Source organism: Cylas formicarius, unplaced genomic scaffold, assembly GCF_029955315.1.
Source record: "Cylas formicarius isolate icCylForm1 unplaced genomic scaffold, icCylForm1.1 PGA_scaffold_4__25_contigs__length_36172078, whole genome shotgun sequence".
NCBI lineage: Eukaryota > Metazoa > Arthropoda > Insecta > Coleoptera > Brentidae > Cylas > Cylas formicarius.
The window spans coordinates 18,382,394-18,402,028 of NW_026844334.1; the positions used below are offsets into that span (position 1 = coordinate 18,382,394).

The 19,635-nt window shown below is 35.5% G+C and overlaps 1 protein-coding gene across 1 annotated transcript; it reads right to left on the minus strand.

Annotated features, from left to right (window-relative positions):
• Window positions 1-3,247: 3,247 nt before the first annotated feature.
• On the minus strand, window positions 3,248-7,629 carry LOC132700770 (toll-like receptor 7). Its single transcript, XM_060668295.1, has one exon. The coding sequence runs from the start codon at window positions 7,407-7,409 to the stop codon at window positions 3,462-3,464; it is 3,948 nt and encodes a 1,315-aa protein (XP_060524278.1). The 5' UTR covers window positions 7,410-7,629; the 3' UTR covers window positions 3,248-3,461.
• Window positions 7,630-19,635: the final 12,006 nt, after the last annotated feature.

Here is a 19,635-nt window from a genome sequence, read left to right on the forward strand (position 1 = left end):
TATTATTATCTTGGCGTAGTACTACACGGCCGTGCGGTCGATAAAGAGTATTATCTTGAAGTTATGCGCCGTTTGTGAGAAGAATTACTAAGAAAGCGTCTGGAATTATGGAAACACAATTCATGGATTTTCCATCACGACAATGCACGTGCTCACTAATCGTTGCTTTTGGCCAAAAACAAAACCACAATCGTGCCTCAGCCGTTATATTCACCGGATATGCCCCCCTGCGACTTTTTTCTGTTGCCAAAACTCAAAACACCCATGAAAGGAAGGAGGTTTGGAACGATTGAGGAAATAAACAAAAAATCAATGGAAGAACTCAAGGCAATATCAGAAAGTGCTTACCAGAAGTGCTTCGAGGATTGGAAAAAACGTTGGCACAAGTGTATTATAGCTGGGAGGGATTACTTTGAAGAAGACAACATTAATTTTGATACATAATTCATAAAACCTAAATTTTTCTATTCTATTCTATTCCGGAAATAGGTTTTTGAGGGTACACTCTAAAGATTTAATTAAATTAACTAATTGCAAAGAAAACTACGTCCCTCTAATTTGATAAATTTGCTTGTTTTTTGGTCTGCGGATAGCTCAATAAATTAATTAATTTTTACTATATTTTTTTTATTGAAATCTGTCCCATAACGCCATTGTTTGTGCCCCTTTAACCAATATAATCGAATCACTGCGGGCCGTTACAAAGTCGAAAGTTCCCTTTCGTTTACAACTTCCAAATAAAATTGTTTTATTCCCGCAGTTAATTCTTCTTGCTGGGGTAATCTTGTTCAATTTGGACTTTTTTACAACTGCAACCGCAATAAAAGTTTTGTTACACAAACTTTTGTTAGCTTTTAGTTCCCTGGCTATAGTGGGTTCGAATAAATGGCCGCTTTAAAAAATTACACAAATTTGACGAAGTCTCTTTATATTGCGCTCAATTTCGGGGGAATTTAATTTTGGAGGCGCTTTAAAAAATGTATTAAGGTTGTAGAAAAGGGCAACTGCATCCCTGTGGAGATTTGCTTAATATTTACATTTGCTTTATAAAAAAATGATTAAAGTGAAGTAAACAAAAAGTCATAACTTCAAGCAATTTTTTTTTTGAGGCGAATTAAGTTAACAGTTGGTTTATTTAGGAATTAAATATTGACCGTTATATTTAATAACATCACCAAATTATAAAAGCAATTGTTATTGAGTTTGAGAATAGTTTTGTCTCGTTTCTTTGTCCTATTTTTTTTTTGTAAATTAAGCCAAGGTTTTTTGCAAATTTATAAAATGGAAAGGAATTACCAGGTTATCAATAACCTCAGTCTTGACAGAATAATAACATGGATTTGCTCGTCATTAATAAAAATTTTAGGATCACTGTGTTTTTCGGAAACTTTTAGGACATTTAGCACGTTTAGAACATTAATGAATTATTTAAATTAATTTATTTGCATCCACTTTAGTGAAGGAACCAACTTATATTCTTTATTATCTAATTAGCAAGTCACTACATTTTCTATTGTTATCTGTCGCAGATTAATTTAAAATTAACAACTCTTCGGAGGCACGTATAGAGCAATAAGATGCAAAACCACATTTAGACTCCGAATCATGCTTGCTTAAAGTCCTTTGAAGTACGGCTCATTAAGTTTAAGTGTTTTTACCTCTCTCTCTCTTCGGAGTTACAAAAATGCACGTCTAATTAGAGTGCATTTATATTCTTTTATTAGTCACGGTACAGTTTCTGGCAGGGCATTTTAATTGCCATATTTTTTACGGCACAGAATTTCTGCACGAAATCTTTTTTCCAGACACGTTCAAAATTTAGTTTCAATATTTCGTCTATTGCGAGTTAACATATTAGGAATATCGCATTGTATGATTACCCGCTAAACTTTTCTATTAATATTTCAAGAAAATATTTGGGTACGACTGAGTGTGCATAATGAATATAAATCAAAATAAGTTAATTAATTGAATGTAACAGATTTTTCCGTTTTGAAATAATTGTAGTTTTTTGAAAGCTAAGTTTCACTTTCAACATCCAGTATCTTTTTGCTATCATATATAGATATAAAAAATCTTGGTTTGTAAAAAGCTATATTACACATTTACATACAGTTAAGTTATGGAGAAAAAACAACCACCAAAACCGGTAATAACTATTTAATAAAAATATCTTAGCTTCGCGAAAGTTAATTTCTAAATTGTTACCGCTCGTTCAAAAACCAAAAAAAAAACAAAAACTGAAATGGTGTCTTTTAGGATCAATATTTCTCCTTAATATGCGGAAGCGATTGGCCCTGAACAAATTTAAAAACCTTACTTCCTTGTCCTTAATTCCCCCCACTCCCATTCCAAGCGTTGTCTGTTTCTCTGTGTCTGGTAAATTTATGCTACATTTTGGACTGACATTACCTGGCCGTGCCAAATGTTTTAGCCCGTTGCTACCAAATTTAATTCGTTATTTAATTTTGTAGTTTTGTGTTATTAATAATTAAAACAACAAAAGCAATATATTATTATTATTATTATCTAGGCCGGGGTTCTCCAAGCTCCTTGATATTAAGAGCCATTTTTCAAAAATATGTATTTAAAAGGTATTAATCATTTTTTGAATAAATAATATTTACTGAAAACATAAATAAACTTGCAAAATATTTGTATTGAAATCTTTGAAATTTGGTGAATAATTAGTGACAGCACTTCTCAGTAATTCTTTGAGATGCTGGTTAGTTGATATTGTTAGTACGTACGTACGTATGAATATTGAAATAATTCAACAAGCAGTATTTTTCAAATACAAATTTCCAGAATTCAGAAATCGGCATGAAATTATATTTCAATTGCACAGCTCGATCTTCTTGCATCTCTAATAATACTAATTTTCTAGATACTTGGAATGGAAAATTCACCTTCAGAAAAAAATTAAGAGACGATTTAAAATATTTTAAGTCATTTATCGAGAGACGCATATTTTTATAAAGAAAAATTTAATATTTGTAGAACAATTTTAAACTATAAAAAAGAAAAAATATCTAAATAAAAAAATAATACTTACCTTTCTGTGCACCTGCAACGCATTCTAACGCAAGATTTAAGAAAGTGATTTGTAAATAATTTAGATATCGCCATTTAATCTTGGGATTAAAACACAAACCATGCGCCTGTTTCACAAAATTCATTCTTTAGCAGCCATTAAAAAACACCGCCCAGTAAACGCTCCCCATCGAGAAGAAACAAGTCTGCGTAAAATTTCACATCGTATTTATTACGTAATTCATTTCGCTTTTCGTAAAAAATATACACATAATACAAACTAATAGGAAAACAAATAAATATATCTATATACAGCAATGTACAAAAATGATACAGGAAAAATAATTACACGAACTATAATTAGTTAGACATTTTTACGAGTCTCTTTAAAATATATTTATAGTAAGTATACCTAGTCAGTCATGTTATCACACAAGATAGGCCTGGCCGCCGCTGTTGACGCCCGCGGTCTGCATCACCACGTGGGGGGGCCTCCACGGTGGTCCCCGCCGACCCGAGCTACCCCTTTCGAGGGTACTATAATCGGAGTCTATACTCGAATAGATGTGGTCCGAGATCGGCCTCGGCTCCTGGGTCATCCGCCTGGAAGGTCTCGGAGACGGCGTGGCCGTCGTCGCAGACGAGTAGTTGGCATCGTCTACCTCCTGAGGCAAGCCGGCGGTATATGCCGGTGGAGGCATCATCTGCATACCGGGTGAAGGCGGGCCCTGAGGCCTTAGCTTTTCCGGGTACGAGTGATGCGAGTGATGATGGGTTCCGTTGGCGGCTACCCTCGAATCGATCGTGTAATTGTTGATGTTACGTCTGTAGTTGGCATTTATTTTGTCTCGGGTCTCTATTGACGGAAGGGCGTATTTAAGTTTCTCCCAAAATCGCTTCTCGCCCCAGCGCACGTGTTCCGCGGTTTTCAAATACAACCGCAGGTCGGGATCAAGGACGGCCTCGTGTAGCACGCCCTCTTCGATTATGACGAGTTTAAAAATTCTCCCCTTGATGGCCTCGTGGAGCGCCTGTCGCAACTCAAATCTAGACCACTCGGTCTCCAAGAAGTTCCTGGTTAGGACCAAAATAACCCTTCGACTCGCCTCGGTCGCTTCCAGCACTGCCGGCGCGGTGTGCTGAATGTAAGCGCTGTGCGGAATATCGCGATAATGAAGACACAGCTGATATTTGGGTTCCAATTCGGCTGCCAAAGATTGTACCACCCATTCTTCGTCCTTGGGGCTATAGCAAACAAACGCGTCGTACAGCTTGTCTCTGTCCTCGAACTGTTGCGCCGAATTGTCGCGGAAATTGCATAACCTGACCCCGTAACGAGAGTAAAGCCAAACGCGTAATGGGTCCTGGAATATGAACCATAAAACGACGACTAGGAGTAGCAATATCACAACGCACAGCGTTATCACTACCATCGGCCAGTAATCGGACACGAGCATACTGTCAATCACCGAACTTCCCGCGTAAAAGTCACTGCACGCGGTACTGTTGAAGTCCAACTCTTTACGCTGGGGTGGTTTGAGATCGGGGTTGTAACACATCATGTCCGTGCTGTCGATTACTTTCATTGCGTTTTCCGCTACCCAGGGCGTGAGCTTTTGTAAAAATTTGCATCGACACGACCAGGGGTTGTTCCCCAATGTGATTTCGTTCAGTCGCGGATTAATCGACAGCTGCCACACCGGAAACATAACCAGTTTGTTTCCGTCCAACTTCAAAATTTCCAACGACAACAGCGATTCCAGGGTGCCGTTCCCGATATGCGAGACCGCATTGTTCTGTAAGTACAACTCTTTCAAACTCGATAGATGTTCAAATTCGAAGCCTTTCAGTTCGGAAAGTCTGTTGTCCTCCAAATGCAAAATTTGCAGAGTATTGAGCCCGTTAAAGGTACTGTTCTGAATCGCCTCCACGCCGCTATTGTTTACGTACAGAACCCGCATATTCTTGCGGCCGATGAAAGCGTGATTTTGCAACTCCCTGATGTCGTTGCCGTCGAGGTAGACTTCGGTGGCGTCCATTGGTATTTTTTGCGGGATCTCGGCGGCTCCCTGGCCGGAACAATCGACAACGTTGGTGTTCCAGGTCTGATCGTGGTAGCAGGTGCAATTGTTAGGGCATGTCATCTCGCAGTCGCATGCGTCAAAATCACAGCAATGACATAGCGCGAAGCAGTGGGTTTCGTATTTGCACAAGAAGTCGCTCGACTTGGCCCGGCTAAGCGACATATGGGTCATACCTCGGGAATGTGTCATTTTGCACAAGACGTTATCGACGTCCATCACACGGGGATACTGACGCGACCCGGACATATTGTTGATCAGCTGAAGCCACTCCATGGTGCAGTCGCAATGAAACGGGTTGCCTCCAAGGTAAACTTCCGGCAGCGAACGATTGGATGGCACCGGGGCAATACGAAGGGCATTTAGATCCATATTCACCAAGTCATTGGCGTACATGTCGACCCGCACTAGATTAGCTTTGTCCAGAAAAGTATTAATATGAATATTTCGAATAAAATTGTTGTTTATGAACAAAAGTTCGACACTGTTGGGTATAGACATCGGCCCTATTTCCGTTATGCGATTATGGCTAGCATCTAAAGTTTTCACCCCGATTTCGTCTTGTATCTTGTAGTAGTTGCCCAGGTGTTCGATAAAATTGCCGTGGATGTCCAACCACTTGAGATTGCTGGGTATGAACGCATAATCGAACCACACTAAATGATTTTCCGACAGGTTCAGCCACAACAAAGACGCCAGCGTAGCGAACACCCCGTTAATATCCGTCAGAAAGTTTTCGTCCAGTCGGATGGCCTCGATTTGAGTGTTTCTCTCGAACGTACCCCTCTCGATGTTTTGAATTTTGTTCTTCGCCAAATTGAGCACTTGCAAACTCGGTAAATCCCATAACATGCCTCGCGTCAAGTTGCCAATCGTGTTATCGATCATTCGCAATCCGGTTAGCTGGTTCAAATTTTTAAACGAACCGTTTCTAAACTCGCTTATTTGATTTTCACCCAAGTCCAAAGTTTTCAGGAAGGCGAGCTCGTGAATCGCATCCGGAACTTGCGAAAGCGCGTTGGAGCTTAAATCCAGCTCTTTAAGATCCGAACAATTTTGGAAAGCCCGAGCGTCAATATTTACGATCAGGTTATTGTTGAGAGTGAGTTTGCTGAGAACGTACAGCCCGTTGAACAGTTGCGGCCCGATCGTATTTAATCTGTTCTCTGCGAGATTGAGGGTGTGCAAGTTGTACAGCGGCAAGAAAGCGTTGTCCTCTATAAATCCTATAGAATTGTTTCTCAAGTCCAAGATTTGTAAAAAGAATAAGTCCTTAAAGCTGCGACCGTCTATGCGTGTTAGGGCGTTGTGAGACAAATTCAACACAATCAGGCGAATGAGTCCGGAGAATGTGCCGTTGTCGACGTGGTTACTAGTAAGCTGATTACCGGACAAGTCCAGGACCAAGAGTTGCTCGAGGCGATGAAACAATCCTTTGGCGAGGGAATAGAGAGAATTGTTTTGGAGGTGGATTTCTTTGAGCTCGGGCGAGCCCGCGAAAAGACCTTGCGGCAGAGATTCGATTTTGTTGTTCGATAAATTGAGGATTTTCAAGGATACGAGACCGACCAACGCTTCGCCCGAAACATCCGAAATGTTGTTGTATTGCAGGTCGAGGGTCTGGAGTCGCCTGAGTCTGGAAAATCCCGAGTCTTCGGACAAACTGCGGATATCGTTGAACGATAGATCAAGGTTTTGCAAGTCGCCGCTGTTACAGTCGGGACTGTCGATTCCAATTCTCTCGGAACTCCGTATACGGTTCCTCGTCAAATTTAATGTATGGAGGTTGGTCAGTGAACAAAACGTACCCTCTGGCATCGACCGGATGTTGTTATCGGCCAAGTCCAAGAGTTGAAGCTCTTTGAGCCCACGGAAACTGAAGCTCGTCAGCTCGAGGCTCTTGCTCCGACCCCAGTCGGCGTTGAACGTGTTCAAGTACAACTTTTTCAAATTATAGAGGCCATCGAACGTGTCGGGTTCGATGTTTAACACTTTGCAGTTCTTGATTCGTAAATCTTCGAGCTCGTGTAACCGGTGCAGCCCCTGAGCCGGCAGGACGCTTTCGAAAAAGAGGGCGCCGTTGCAAGTGACGCGTAATCTTGAAGTCACCTCGGCGGGAAGGTTGGTGATGTTCGCTCCACTTTCGTCGAGTAGCCTCACGTTGCAAGTGACGGCCAGTTTCGAGGAGCCCTCGTTGTTATCCGGCAACCAAGAACACTGCTCCGCACTGTCAAAATTAGCGGAACTACACAGGGTGACACAAAACACGACACCAATAAAAACAGAAAAATACATGGCTCCAGTTTGTTACGCACAAAATCACAACGCGCTCATATCGGTAACTATAACGATAAATTGCGTCCCTCTGTTAGACGGACATTTCGCCGAATGGATTACCACGGATGTTCCGTTACGAATACATTCAGTTGCGAGGTCGATTCGGGCACGAGAGACGCGGCACAACCTCGACGACCTCCGAATGAACACTGAAAGTTGCTCGAGAGCTACTGCAGTGTATATACAAAACTGGAGAATCCTGTCCGAGCACGCAAGCGCCCGGTTTTGTTCAAACGAACTTCGCAGCGGGATGATGGCGCCACTTGCCGGCTCGAAGGATCGGCACGTAGCCGTCGTATCGCCGTCTTACGTAAAATTCCACTTAGATAATTGTCGGGTTGAATTAAAAGTGCAATTTTTATCCTTTACGGTTAATTTCATAAATTGTCCTAAGGTTTGAAGTGTCAAAAACATTTCAATACGATGGTAATGGGAGTGATGGCAGTGAATAGTATTTTTCAGCATCGATATCTGTTGATGTTGGAAGTTAGTAAGTTGGGTATCTGATTCCTGTATGGGAAAATTGTGGTGCGCCTAATTCTAAATTTATGCAAATCCTGCAAAACCGAATATCGCTCACTGGGTGCACATCCACAAAATAATAGTTTTGAGAAAATCAGTGAACTAGGAAAATAAAAACTGAAATCTTGAGATAACTCATATCAACTCTCCTACTTATTACAAAATTTATAGTGATGTGTCTTTATAATTATAAATTTATTTGTATTATTCTCTTTTTAAAACAAAAAATATGTTTTGAGGTTTTTTTATAAATGTTTTTAAATTTTGGGCCTTTATTGATTTTATTTTGCACACACCAATTTCGCGAATAAAGTGCAATATTTTGATAAAAAAATTCTTAATAAAGCAGGGGATCAAAGTTTATTTATTTATTATATAATTTTATTATTGTCATTTGCGAGATAGGTAAATAGTAGTAACCTAAAAAAACCCATACTGGAAATTCATAAAACACTAAAAATGTACCTTTATAAACTTTGGCACGTAAACAATATCGAAACTAAAAAAATAACTAAAAAACAATCGACCTATACTTTTTGATACATGTCCAAGTAGGAATTATTTCTAAAATAAAAGAAACAACTATCAGATTAGTAGTCTTTTAACACGTAAACAATAAAAATCAACGGACTTAGCGTTTTTGGTAGAGAGTAGAGAGCTACTGTTGTTAAAATTATAAGAAAATTATAAGAAACAACCAACTGACCTGGTTTTTGGAAAATAAACAACAGGTACTATTTTCAAGTAACTTAAAAACCGTGACATTGTCACCTTTCAGGCTATAATAAAAGTGACTGTGATATTTTTAATAGCCTTACTTTTTAGCAAATCCATTTAGTCATTAAAATTTTTCTTTGGAATGTTCATAACATCTCGATAAGCACGGTCAAGATTCACATTTCCAAAAGATGTAAAAGTCGCCACTGTTCGCATATTCCTTGCGTAATGCTTTCTGTAATTAGGTTCACTAAACGATATTTTATAGAAAAATGTGTCAGGAGCATCTTTGTGTGCAAGTTTTATCTAACGATTAACTAAAAATAGCTATTTTTAGATATGTGCCCATTATTGCACCCAGTGAGCGATATAAAATGTTCTGTTTTCATATGACAGTCTGACATACACAGAGAACGTATACAAAGACTTGAGCATCCCACGGTTAAGTAGAATATTGAAGATTGATCATTGTAAATAAGTATACAAAGTTATAAAAAAAAACACAATGTAACTTCATCATTATCTTTGCGAGAGATATTCATACTTATAATACTAGAGATGAGTGCGATATTTAGGGAACCTGTATTAGAACTAATAAAGATTTCTCTAATCCAGTTTTCTGAGCTTCTTCGTTCTTCGTGTTTAATGAATTACCAGAAAAAAGAAAACAAATATCGTAGATTTATTTTATTTATTGTAAAAATGTGTACAGATATATAATAAAGTTCCTGTTCAACTCTGTTTGAACTCTGTTCTTCGAGACCAGCGTTAATTCCACTGTTTAGGGAATTGTGTAACACTATAAATAATGTCCTTTAATAAATAAGCAATTAAAAAAAGTATTTAGTTTGTTATTTGTGGTTAATAATAATACTTGCACATCACGTAAGAATTTTATTGTTAACTAATGATATTTAATTTCTTGGTTCTTATTGGTATTAGACGTATTCAAAAATGAAAACAACCATAAAAGGTATTTAACAACATGTAGCCGAGAACTTTCAATTCAAGAAACTAGACTAGAGCGCAAGAGTAACTTTTTTGTTTATTTTAATTTATCTTTCAAATACTAAATTTTGAATTCAATACAATGTAACCCTAGAAGAAAAGCATTTTAAAAATGTAATTTGACTTTTAGGACAGTTATTTTCTTATTCGGAGTAGTATATTCTTAAATTAAATTCACATTCATGCTCATAATTTTATGGAAATAAAAAAAATACAAAATTTTGATTTATATGTAAATGTGTGTACATATTTCAAAACGAATGAGCTATAGAATACCAGCATATTCTTTGCAAATTTCGGTTTGTTAAATAAAGCTATGTCGCAAAGTTATTACTTACGCAGATACAGGTTGATAAAGGAAAATTTATTTTTTCTTTTTTTATTATTTACGTTAAGAATTTCAAAAATATAGGCCAAAAATTAGCATGTGAGACAGGGATGAGAAATTATATGGTGTAATCAGATTTGCAATAACTTGTAGATGGCGCTACCCACACACACTTTTTTCCAAAAATACCATTATGTTTTTTTGTATATTCTCAAATTTAATTCCTGAGAAGATAGTCATTTTCTAAGTAAAAAAAATATGTTTTACTTTATATTTTTAACTCGCTGTGCCATGTAGACAAATAATAGACGACTATTAATTTATTATTAAAAATATTACTTTTAAATGAATTCACTAATAGTTGTGAGTGAATACCTAAAAAGAAAGAAGACTTTTAAGAACAAAAAAAGCAACGTATGAACAAAAAAAGCAACGTATTGTGTTTTCTATTACTATTACTAGTGCCAAACCAAAATAAGGAAAATTTTGTTAGAGATAATTGTAATCAAATCAAATGTTAGTTAACTAACTAACTTAATTATTATTACAAAAAACAAAAACTTAAGGTAGATGTGACCACCATACATTTTGTAATTCGTTTAATAAAGGATTGTTTTATTTTCATAAACAGAGCTTTTGATTAGGAATTCATTAACGGCATCCTCAATTTTATGCCAAAGTTCTTCAACTCTGTCTATTAGGTCCTTGTAAACCACTGATTTAATATATGCCCAAAATCAAAAATTCTTTGGAATAAAATCCGGACTACGTTCTGACCATTCAAGAATAGCAGATAATTATTTGCTATACCTGCCTACACGTTTATCTTGAACTCGTGATGAAAATGCCTTTCCCATATCAAATGAGGATTTTCTAATTCCCACGAATTTCTGTTATGAATATTAAAAATACCTCTACGGGTAACATTTGCCTCGTCAGAAAATAATATTTTGTTAACAAAACTAGGATCTTCAACAAAAATAGAGAAATTTATTCATGCTTGCAGATCAGGACTCAGAACTACTGGACTGGACTGTGTGTTCATTGTTTTCAATACTGATGCAGAACTAGACTAGGATTTCTTTTTCCTGGTTTTATAGTATGATATTGCTTGGATGGCCTCCATTGTCCTCTATTTTTGACAAAAAATCCGGAAGCTCCCAAACGGTCGTCAATGTTACGAAAATTCTTCCTGTCTGGCTGGTATCTATCAGAGAACGTCTCTACATACGAAGTGTAGCACGACTAATTGCATCGTGAATTAACACACACCATATCCATTTCTCGATTTGCATGGGTATATTTAACAGAAATTACGAAACGAAACATATACACAAATAATAATTTTTAAATATCACATAACTTTAAACAAAAATATTAACGGAGAACCAAAACCTACTTTAATTTTATAGGTCGAAATAAAAATATCTGGTAGAGTTCTCCAAAAGATATACCGTTTTTACAACTTTTTATGGTTTTGACTTCGGAATGAGTCTAAGACCCGCTTGTTAAATTAATTCACATTAATGTGTTTTTTTTATAAGTCTTCCTAAAACAGTTCCTGCTTGAGGTAGCTCGATTTCAAGTTGAATTGCACATTAGAATTAATAACTCTAAGAATTGTAATACTTTTTACATAAATATCTTTAAAACGGCTCGAAATATAGATATTGAACAATTATTCCATTAGTGAATGATGTTCCGGTAAAAAGCAACTTGGAACTTTGTATATGAATAAATTTTGGCAGAAAATATTTTTATTATTGGTTTCCCCCTATTAAATTTTATTAAATTTTTATTAAAATTATTCATATAAAAATGAGACCAGTGTTACTATTTCTTGCATAAAACGAACGATTAATAGTAATTACATGTAAAGGAAAAAGTGTTTAAAAATTCAATGTTTCAATTTTTCAAGTATTTAAATATTCAAATATATTCGTGAATGACCTTTCGACTAGTTATATATTTAGAAATAAAACCAATTACTTGTGTCAACATATTTTTTTTATTCACTCGCCTCCACAGAACGTTTCTGTTCAATAATAATACAAATGTTAAGAAGGTAACCTATGCAAATAGTTAAAAAATGTATTTTTTGTGTCGAGAAAGTGTACTTATTATTAATTAAAAGACTATTTTATTCATGCCCAAAAAACAAAAAAGTACGTTAATCGAAGTTAATAGCAATATAATAACCACCATAATGGATCGAAATATATCTTCTTGCTCTTGTAATAATTTATGATATTTCCGTTACTAGCCGGGCTCTTTATTAATTCTCTAACGAAACGGGGCTGCCACTAAACGTGGCTGGGCTTCTATTTAGGGGCGCCTTTCGAACCCAGTTTTACCTGACTTAATAGTCGGGCCAAAATCTAACATGAACTAAAACCATATACTCGAACCAGAAATTGCGCTAGATAATAACAAAGGGCAGAGTTTTATTGAACTGGTCTGCCATCGTTTTTTAATGGCAAAATAATGCTTTACGACGTTAATTATACCGTCGGACGATTATTTAGCGTTTTGGGCATTTGGGTCCGTAATTTAAGGTTGCAACAGCGATTCAAGAAAAGCATTTAATTTGAACGCTATTTTAAAATATACGGTATTAACGGATGCCTTGCTTAACCTTCTTTCGGTTAAACGATTTATGATGATAAAACACGACGAAACCAGGTTGTCGTAAGTAATTTTCTATGACTCAAGGTCCTCGAAATTCTTGAGGATGTGAAAAATATTCGCCGTCAAGCATAGAGAAGAGACGTTGAATTGTGGACTCTGTTTAACAAACACTTTGCCGCAGAATGCCGAGTTTCGAAGAAATTTTGCCCAGGACAAGGCTGAACTGATAATTTAAACGCAAATTCTTTCACTCAGAAAGGATGGACCGAAATTTATTTTAACGCCTTCAAATAAAATTCAAGGGCTTTTTAGTGCGACCTCCCGAACGTTAAACAACAAACTCTAACGGACTTTGAAATTTTGTTTTCAAAGCAATTACGTTCGGTTAACGATTTCTTTAGAGACCTTTAATTGATGACACTAATTTGTGTAAATGGAATAATGGACGTGACCAAGTTGCTTACTTATTGTTTTTAATTAGGTGTTATGGGAAAAATAAGTGATTGAGATAGTCTTATTAGGTGTTGTAAGAAAGAATATAACACGAAATATGTGACCAATTGTAAAATTCTTCGTATCATATCAACCAAAGAAGAATTTTCAAATTTTTCTAGTAATTAAAAGGGTAAAAATGTCTCAATGTCCAATTTTTCGGACCAGTAATTTTACATTTTGCAAATCAAAAAATCAGTCAAATTATCTGTAACATGAACCCAGAAAACTCAAATATTTTGTACAAGATATCTTGTGATGCACTTTCTAGTAACAAAAATATGTAATTTTTGATAAAATGCATATTTAAAAATTATCAGAAAAATCTTAATTTAAGAAGAAACCAGGACTTCAACACTATTAAAAAAAGGCATTCCATTTGTTGAAAATAAATTAAAATATCGAAATTATTCGTCCTGCTGAGTAGCCTACGATAGAGGAGGGGTGTTGGGTATCAAATGTTTTACTACCTAAAAAAAAAACTACTGGATTTATTTCCTGCCATTAAAAGTAGACATGTTGTTCAAAAACCTGTTATAGACGCGCAACTTGTGGTTCACGAGGATTATAAAACATTATTAAATAAAATTAAAAACACCAATTTCATTTCCAACGAAAAAATTTAGGGAATACTTTCCTCAATGGTACAATCGAAAAATATATGTACATATTTGTATGAAACCGCCTGTATAATATTTTCTATCAAACTTTTAGCATTCTGGCTGGGCGATTTCGTTGCAAAATTGAGTAAGCGGTCATTTACTTCGACTCCGGCCGCCATTTTTAGGTCAATCGGGAACGCTTATATCGTTTTATAGTTAAGGGAATCGAGCGCCTTAGGGACGTACTCTGGTTCGGCAAGCAGGTTAACCTCTGACGAGATGAAAAGTGATACGATACAAAGGACGGAAAAAACACTGTAAAATGCTAATCCACCGTTGCGGCTTATATCGAGGAAGATCAAAAGGTTGTTGTTTTCGATAAAAAAGTTATTTGAGGTAAAAACAGTCGAACAATAAAATGTGTTTAATTTATAATTTTATCATTTGTTTCCATAACTCTTAAACATTAAGGCTTTGGAAAAAAGATGAAATTAAACTACATAAACGACAAAAATAAAATCTGAAAACATCGGACAGTGCTCTTTTTGAACTGAATGAAATGAAAAAATATTACTACGTCAGAAAACTTTCGAGTTTTCTTTCTTTCCAACAGAAATAAAGTGGAACGTTTTGATTCAATTTGTTTAGCGGCCAATGTAGGCAATTAGAAATTCTACGCTCCTCCGTTATTTTTAAATAGTTTCCAAAATTTATTCTGATGTCTCGTTTCATTTGTGGCATGGAAATTACAAGGCCAGCCCCCGAAGTTCTCGATTTTGGTGTTAGTAGTCACAAACAGTCTAAAACCAATTAAATGTTATCCAAAATATAAGAGAACGGCTCTAGTTCCTATCCCTATATCGTTAACAATATCAAAAGGGTCATCTTCGTTCTTGACGAGGTAGTGTTTAATCAAATGACATCTAATGTCGTAGTTCCAGGAGCACATTGCAGAAATAAAATCTTAACGTAAAAGTTCGTGTAATTGTTATTATTTCCCATTGTCCAATTTGTTGAAATTTGTCGGTGTTATTAACTGCAATATAGCCTAACAAGGCAACAAAAATTTTAAATTTATTCTTAGAAAAAAACAGCACGATAAAAATTTTTATCACAAGATAAAAAAAAGTTGTATCTTGGCTGATGTTGTTCTGATTCGGGTCTAAAGGCCATTCTTGGTTGGAATTGCTTCCTTCCTTCCATCTCCGATGTTGAACGTAGATGGTAGTGCTTCTGATTTGCTTTCGAAACTTTAAGAATCAATTCCAATTCACAACGCCCTTTAAACCCGAACTAGCCACGAAATCCTTAACCAGTTCTTTATAAAATTTATATCGTTAACAACCATCTGAAACTATAACAACCAAACTACCACTAACCAAACCTAACAAAATGTAATTAATAGCAAATAACACATGTTTACTTTTATGCTTGCATTTATTTCACCAAGGCTGCACTGAAATAACCACATATCATTAAATAACATCCTAAATATTGATAGTAATTAGATGAATTTGGAAAATACATTATTTTAATAATTAGTAGCATCACCTAGAACCAACAGATTCCCATCGATCTTCTCACCTTCAGTAGCATCAACAGGGACAGTGCCACCTGTCGGAGTTATTAAAATCTGACTTGATTTAATATAGCAGATGGCCATAAAATGAATACTGTGTGACACAGCACTTTGGGACAAAAGAGGACAAAAGTGGGGCACTACCTGTTCATTTCATTATGAAAAGAACTGGTTCGCCAACGTGAAACATTCTAACTCGATCCTGTTTCAAACTCTCTATAATTGAAACACATATAAAGAAAAATTGTATCCCCACGAGTTATCGGAATATAGTCCAATGTGTAGGTACATGGAGGTATTATTAATAGGCCAATCTAATATTGAATGGATCGACTAATGTCGGCATAAAACAATTGACGTGGGGATGATTGGATATTGCTTTTGTGTGCCGCTGTCCATTGTCCGCGAGTTATGAATTTGGAACTGCGTCCCATTAGTAAATTTTAGCAAGCGTGGAACTTCGTCAAAGGGTCGACTGAATTGGCGGCGCCGATTCCGTTCTCCAATATTGATGGTGGAACTTGAACGTTCTTGGAATATCATTTGTTTGAATAATTGCATAAATATGGATGTACCGGGTGTACAAATTCGGTACGTATCAGTTTGAAACGGTCTTCTGGACACTAAATTTGTGGACGCTTTCAAAGGGTATTCAAAAATTGTGTAAAAAGTGTAGGGTCTCCTTATCAGCAAAGGCAAGAAGACATTTACTCTCGAAAATTCATTTCATTCGCTGTTGTTGCCTTTTGCAAACTCGTTTTTTATAAATTTCAAACGGATAATAATGGTTTATTACGGACCCTGCTTCAACAAAGACACTTTAATCACGAGCGGAGTACAGTGAACGCGGTGTTTAATAAACGAGGGTCTGAAGAAGTTTATAAACGTGCTACATGCTAAACTTTTTCTACTCCCTACTTTAAAATACCCAAACTATGCGCTGTATGATCGTATACTCAGTGAATTTATTTGTGCTCTTTTGCAAAAAGATACCTAAAAACTAATAATATTTAATGCCTAAACTCCTTCAGATACTCGTTCCGCTTTTGCCTAAACAAAAAAGGGGGTTTATAATTTACTATTTTCCGCTATTTTCGATTTTATTTTTTATTTGAAATTAAAAAATTAACAGGCGAAAAGACAATTTCAATAAAAATTGTTTCACTAAAAATAAATAAATTGGCGTTTAAAATTTTATGCTAGAAGTAAGTAACCCTACGATGCAGATTTGGATGCTGCTACAAAAGAGTAGTTTCGCTAGTTGGACGAAAGGGCGTATGAAGATGACATAAGAGTTCTTGAATATGGATTGGGAAAATAAAATTGTTATTCGATGTTCTCTCATTTATTTTCTTGACTACGCCAGAGATTTTTCAATGTATCCTCGTAATTGTCACCATAAATTAAACAAACTAATTTTTCCACGATTAATATTATTATCATTATTTTTTGAATTCAAATACTAATCATAATCATCTAGACCATTCTTGAGAAGTGTCAAAAAGTCGCAACTGAAACTGTAGGATTTAATTTTGGAAACTTAGATTTTCGTGATCACGCAGGCGACAACAGTCGAAATTCCGAAATTGTTTCTATTTATAGTCAATCTTTTGCCAAGTGTTGGTTAAGAATGTATCAGCAAAATATTATTACGATCGATAAAAGTTACCTTCTTATATCGGATATAAAAATTTAAATAGATATATGCCTTACTGATAGTTTAAGGATACAGAAGAAATTGTATATAATTCGCAAGATCTGGTTGGTGCGAATTTTATCAGAAATTCCTTATATTAAGCTACATGTAACTTAAAGCAATTTTAACAAGCAATACATATTTTTGAGGATTTTTTGTTTTCCAGAATCTCTATGAGATAGATATTTAATTCACAATACGTAAAAGCTAATTACATTGCTTTTAATTGTTTTGGACATGCTTGGGCGAGACTAAACTCCCGTACAAAGAGTAAAGAAAAATTAAAATGCCAACGTCTTAATCAGCCTCCCTGCAACAAGCTCACTTTCATTCTTAACGTTAATCCTCAGACAATCGAAGTCGCCAGTACGGGTCGTTAAACACACAAAGCGCATTCTCTGAAGTTTAATCCGCATTACCGTTCGACAAGATGTCATTTTTAAATCGTACTTTGGTGGTCTTCGTTTTGTTCAGTGGAATTAACAATTTCAAACTCACCCTTCATCATCTTAAGAAATCCTAATCTGACTTTATCACTTTTGCTTAAAATAACATGCTCAAGTATTCACTATAACGCGGGAAGGTTTGTATTGAGACCGTCTTTTTTTTATTGGCCCCAAAAATCCTTTTTTCTCCATAAATAAATAAAAATACCCTTACTGCAATCAGTTTACTGCACCAATTCGTTTTTTTTATAGTATTTAGGATACTTAGATAATTTTGCTTAACACTGCCTGTCCGTTAGGTCACTACCGCTCCGCAAGACCATCTAATAAAAATTGGTAATATTGCATTATCCTGTTTTTCGAAATATCCGACCTTTATAGTACTGTGCACCTTTCGATATAATTTTATGGCGAGTTCTTTCTTAAGGGCTCCTCAGTGCCGGCCAAAGGATATTGGTCCTAGCGTCGTAGTGGCTACAACAAACAAATAATTACATTTTGTATATTGTATATTTCTCTGTTGTGAATATGAATTACTATAGTATTAGTAATGAATTTATTCTATGGGCAGAATTCACAATTTAATTACAATTACAATTTAGCTCTGTATTTGCATTGTTAATCATTATAATCTGCAATTATTTTTTTTATTACAAAATTATTTTTTTGTTGTATTGTCCTAGCATCAAAGTTCTTTGACAAATGCTACTCATAAAATTAATAAGTATTAAAAACTTTTTCTAAAAGTTGTTTCTAAAAGGAGTTGGTTTAGAGAGATTCGGAATTCACACAGACTAAGAAATCTTCAATAGACAATGTTTACATAGTCCGAAACTACAGAAGAAATCTTGGTTTATAAAACATCACGAATCGGGGTTTACGTAATTTCCGAAGGAAGTTGTATACTGCCACCTATGGTGGTTGTCGCGACCTCCCCAGCACTAACAAAGCGCAGCTTGATTAAGCCATAAACAATTCATGATATTTGGCGACCGCCAGCTTCGGGGAGAACACTATTTGTTCAGCAGCGTTCGCCATTGCCGTCGCCCCAAAACCATTTATTTATTCATAGTCGGAATTGTAGTGTAAAAAATCGAAGTTTGCTGCGTTTTAGCAATTCGCAAGAGTCTTGAATGCCATGGCGATATGTACAGAAGGTGTAACTAACATCGCTATATTTTATATTGTAGATAGGCAAGTTTCAAAAATTGTTTTACAAACGACAGTTTCAAAGTGTTGACGTTTTGACGTTTTATGTTTAGTCGGACAAAAAATCTCCATACATTTTAATAAATCACTAGTCAGATCTGCAGGTAGAACCGTTAATTATCAATATTTTATCAAGTTAGCTTGTATCAAATTTCGCTTAAACAAATGAGTTATAATTGTTTATTTTTGACCCCACTTTTAGGTCAGTGATTTTGAAGTAAAAGCAATATGAGCGCTAAAAATTGCGAAATGCTTTTCGAAAAATCCTAGTGTTTTCAGAGCGCGAGCATTGAAGATGCCAAGTGAGATTTTGGCAAAACGTCTGCAGGATTCCAGTCGGAGTTCAACAAGCGAACGGATGATATCCCGGAATATAGTGTCAGCACATTTTTCCATCCGTAAATCAATACGTGAATATATATATATATATATATATATATATATATATATATATATATATATATATATATATATATATATATATATATATATATATATATATATATATATATATATATATATATATATACCATGCAGTACGTGGTAATAGTAAATGACGTCATTGCGTCTAGATTGAGGGCGAGAAATGGTGATTTTCATAGATCTCGAACAGCGTATGTGATAGACGAAAACCGTAAATACAAAATTGATGTGGGGTATAACACAGTTAATTTTGATTTACTGCAAATAATTTACTCTGGAAAAGAACCATTTTCAATAATTGAATTGAAAAACCCTATAAATAATCGAAAAAAAACTAAAAATTAAAGTTATAGTACCGGATATTCCGCGTCTTTTTGTTCAAGCATTTTGTCGAAGGAGTTAATAGTTTTTGAGGAATTTTTTTTTTCCAAAATAGCCAAAAAAAATCAAATTTTTTAAGAAAATACTTGGTGAAATTTGATTTCACCCAATTTCTACTGTTTAAATGGGGACACGGACCTTTGCTTCGCTGCT

What these genes read in the sequence shown, in the direction of transcription:
- LOC132700770 (XM_060668295.1), bottom strand. Translation starts at nt 7,409, where the DNA reads ATGTATTTTTCTGTTTTTATTGGTGTCGTGTTTTGTGTCACCCTGTGT.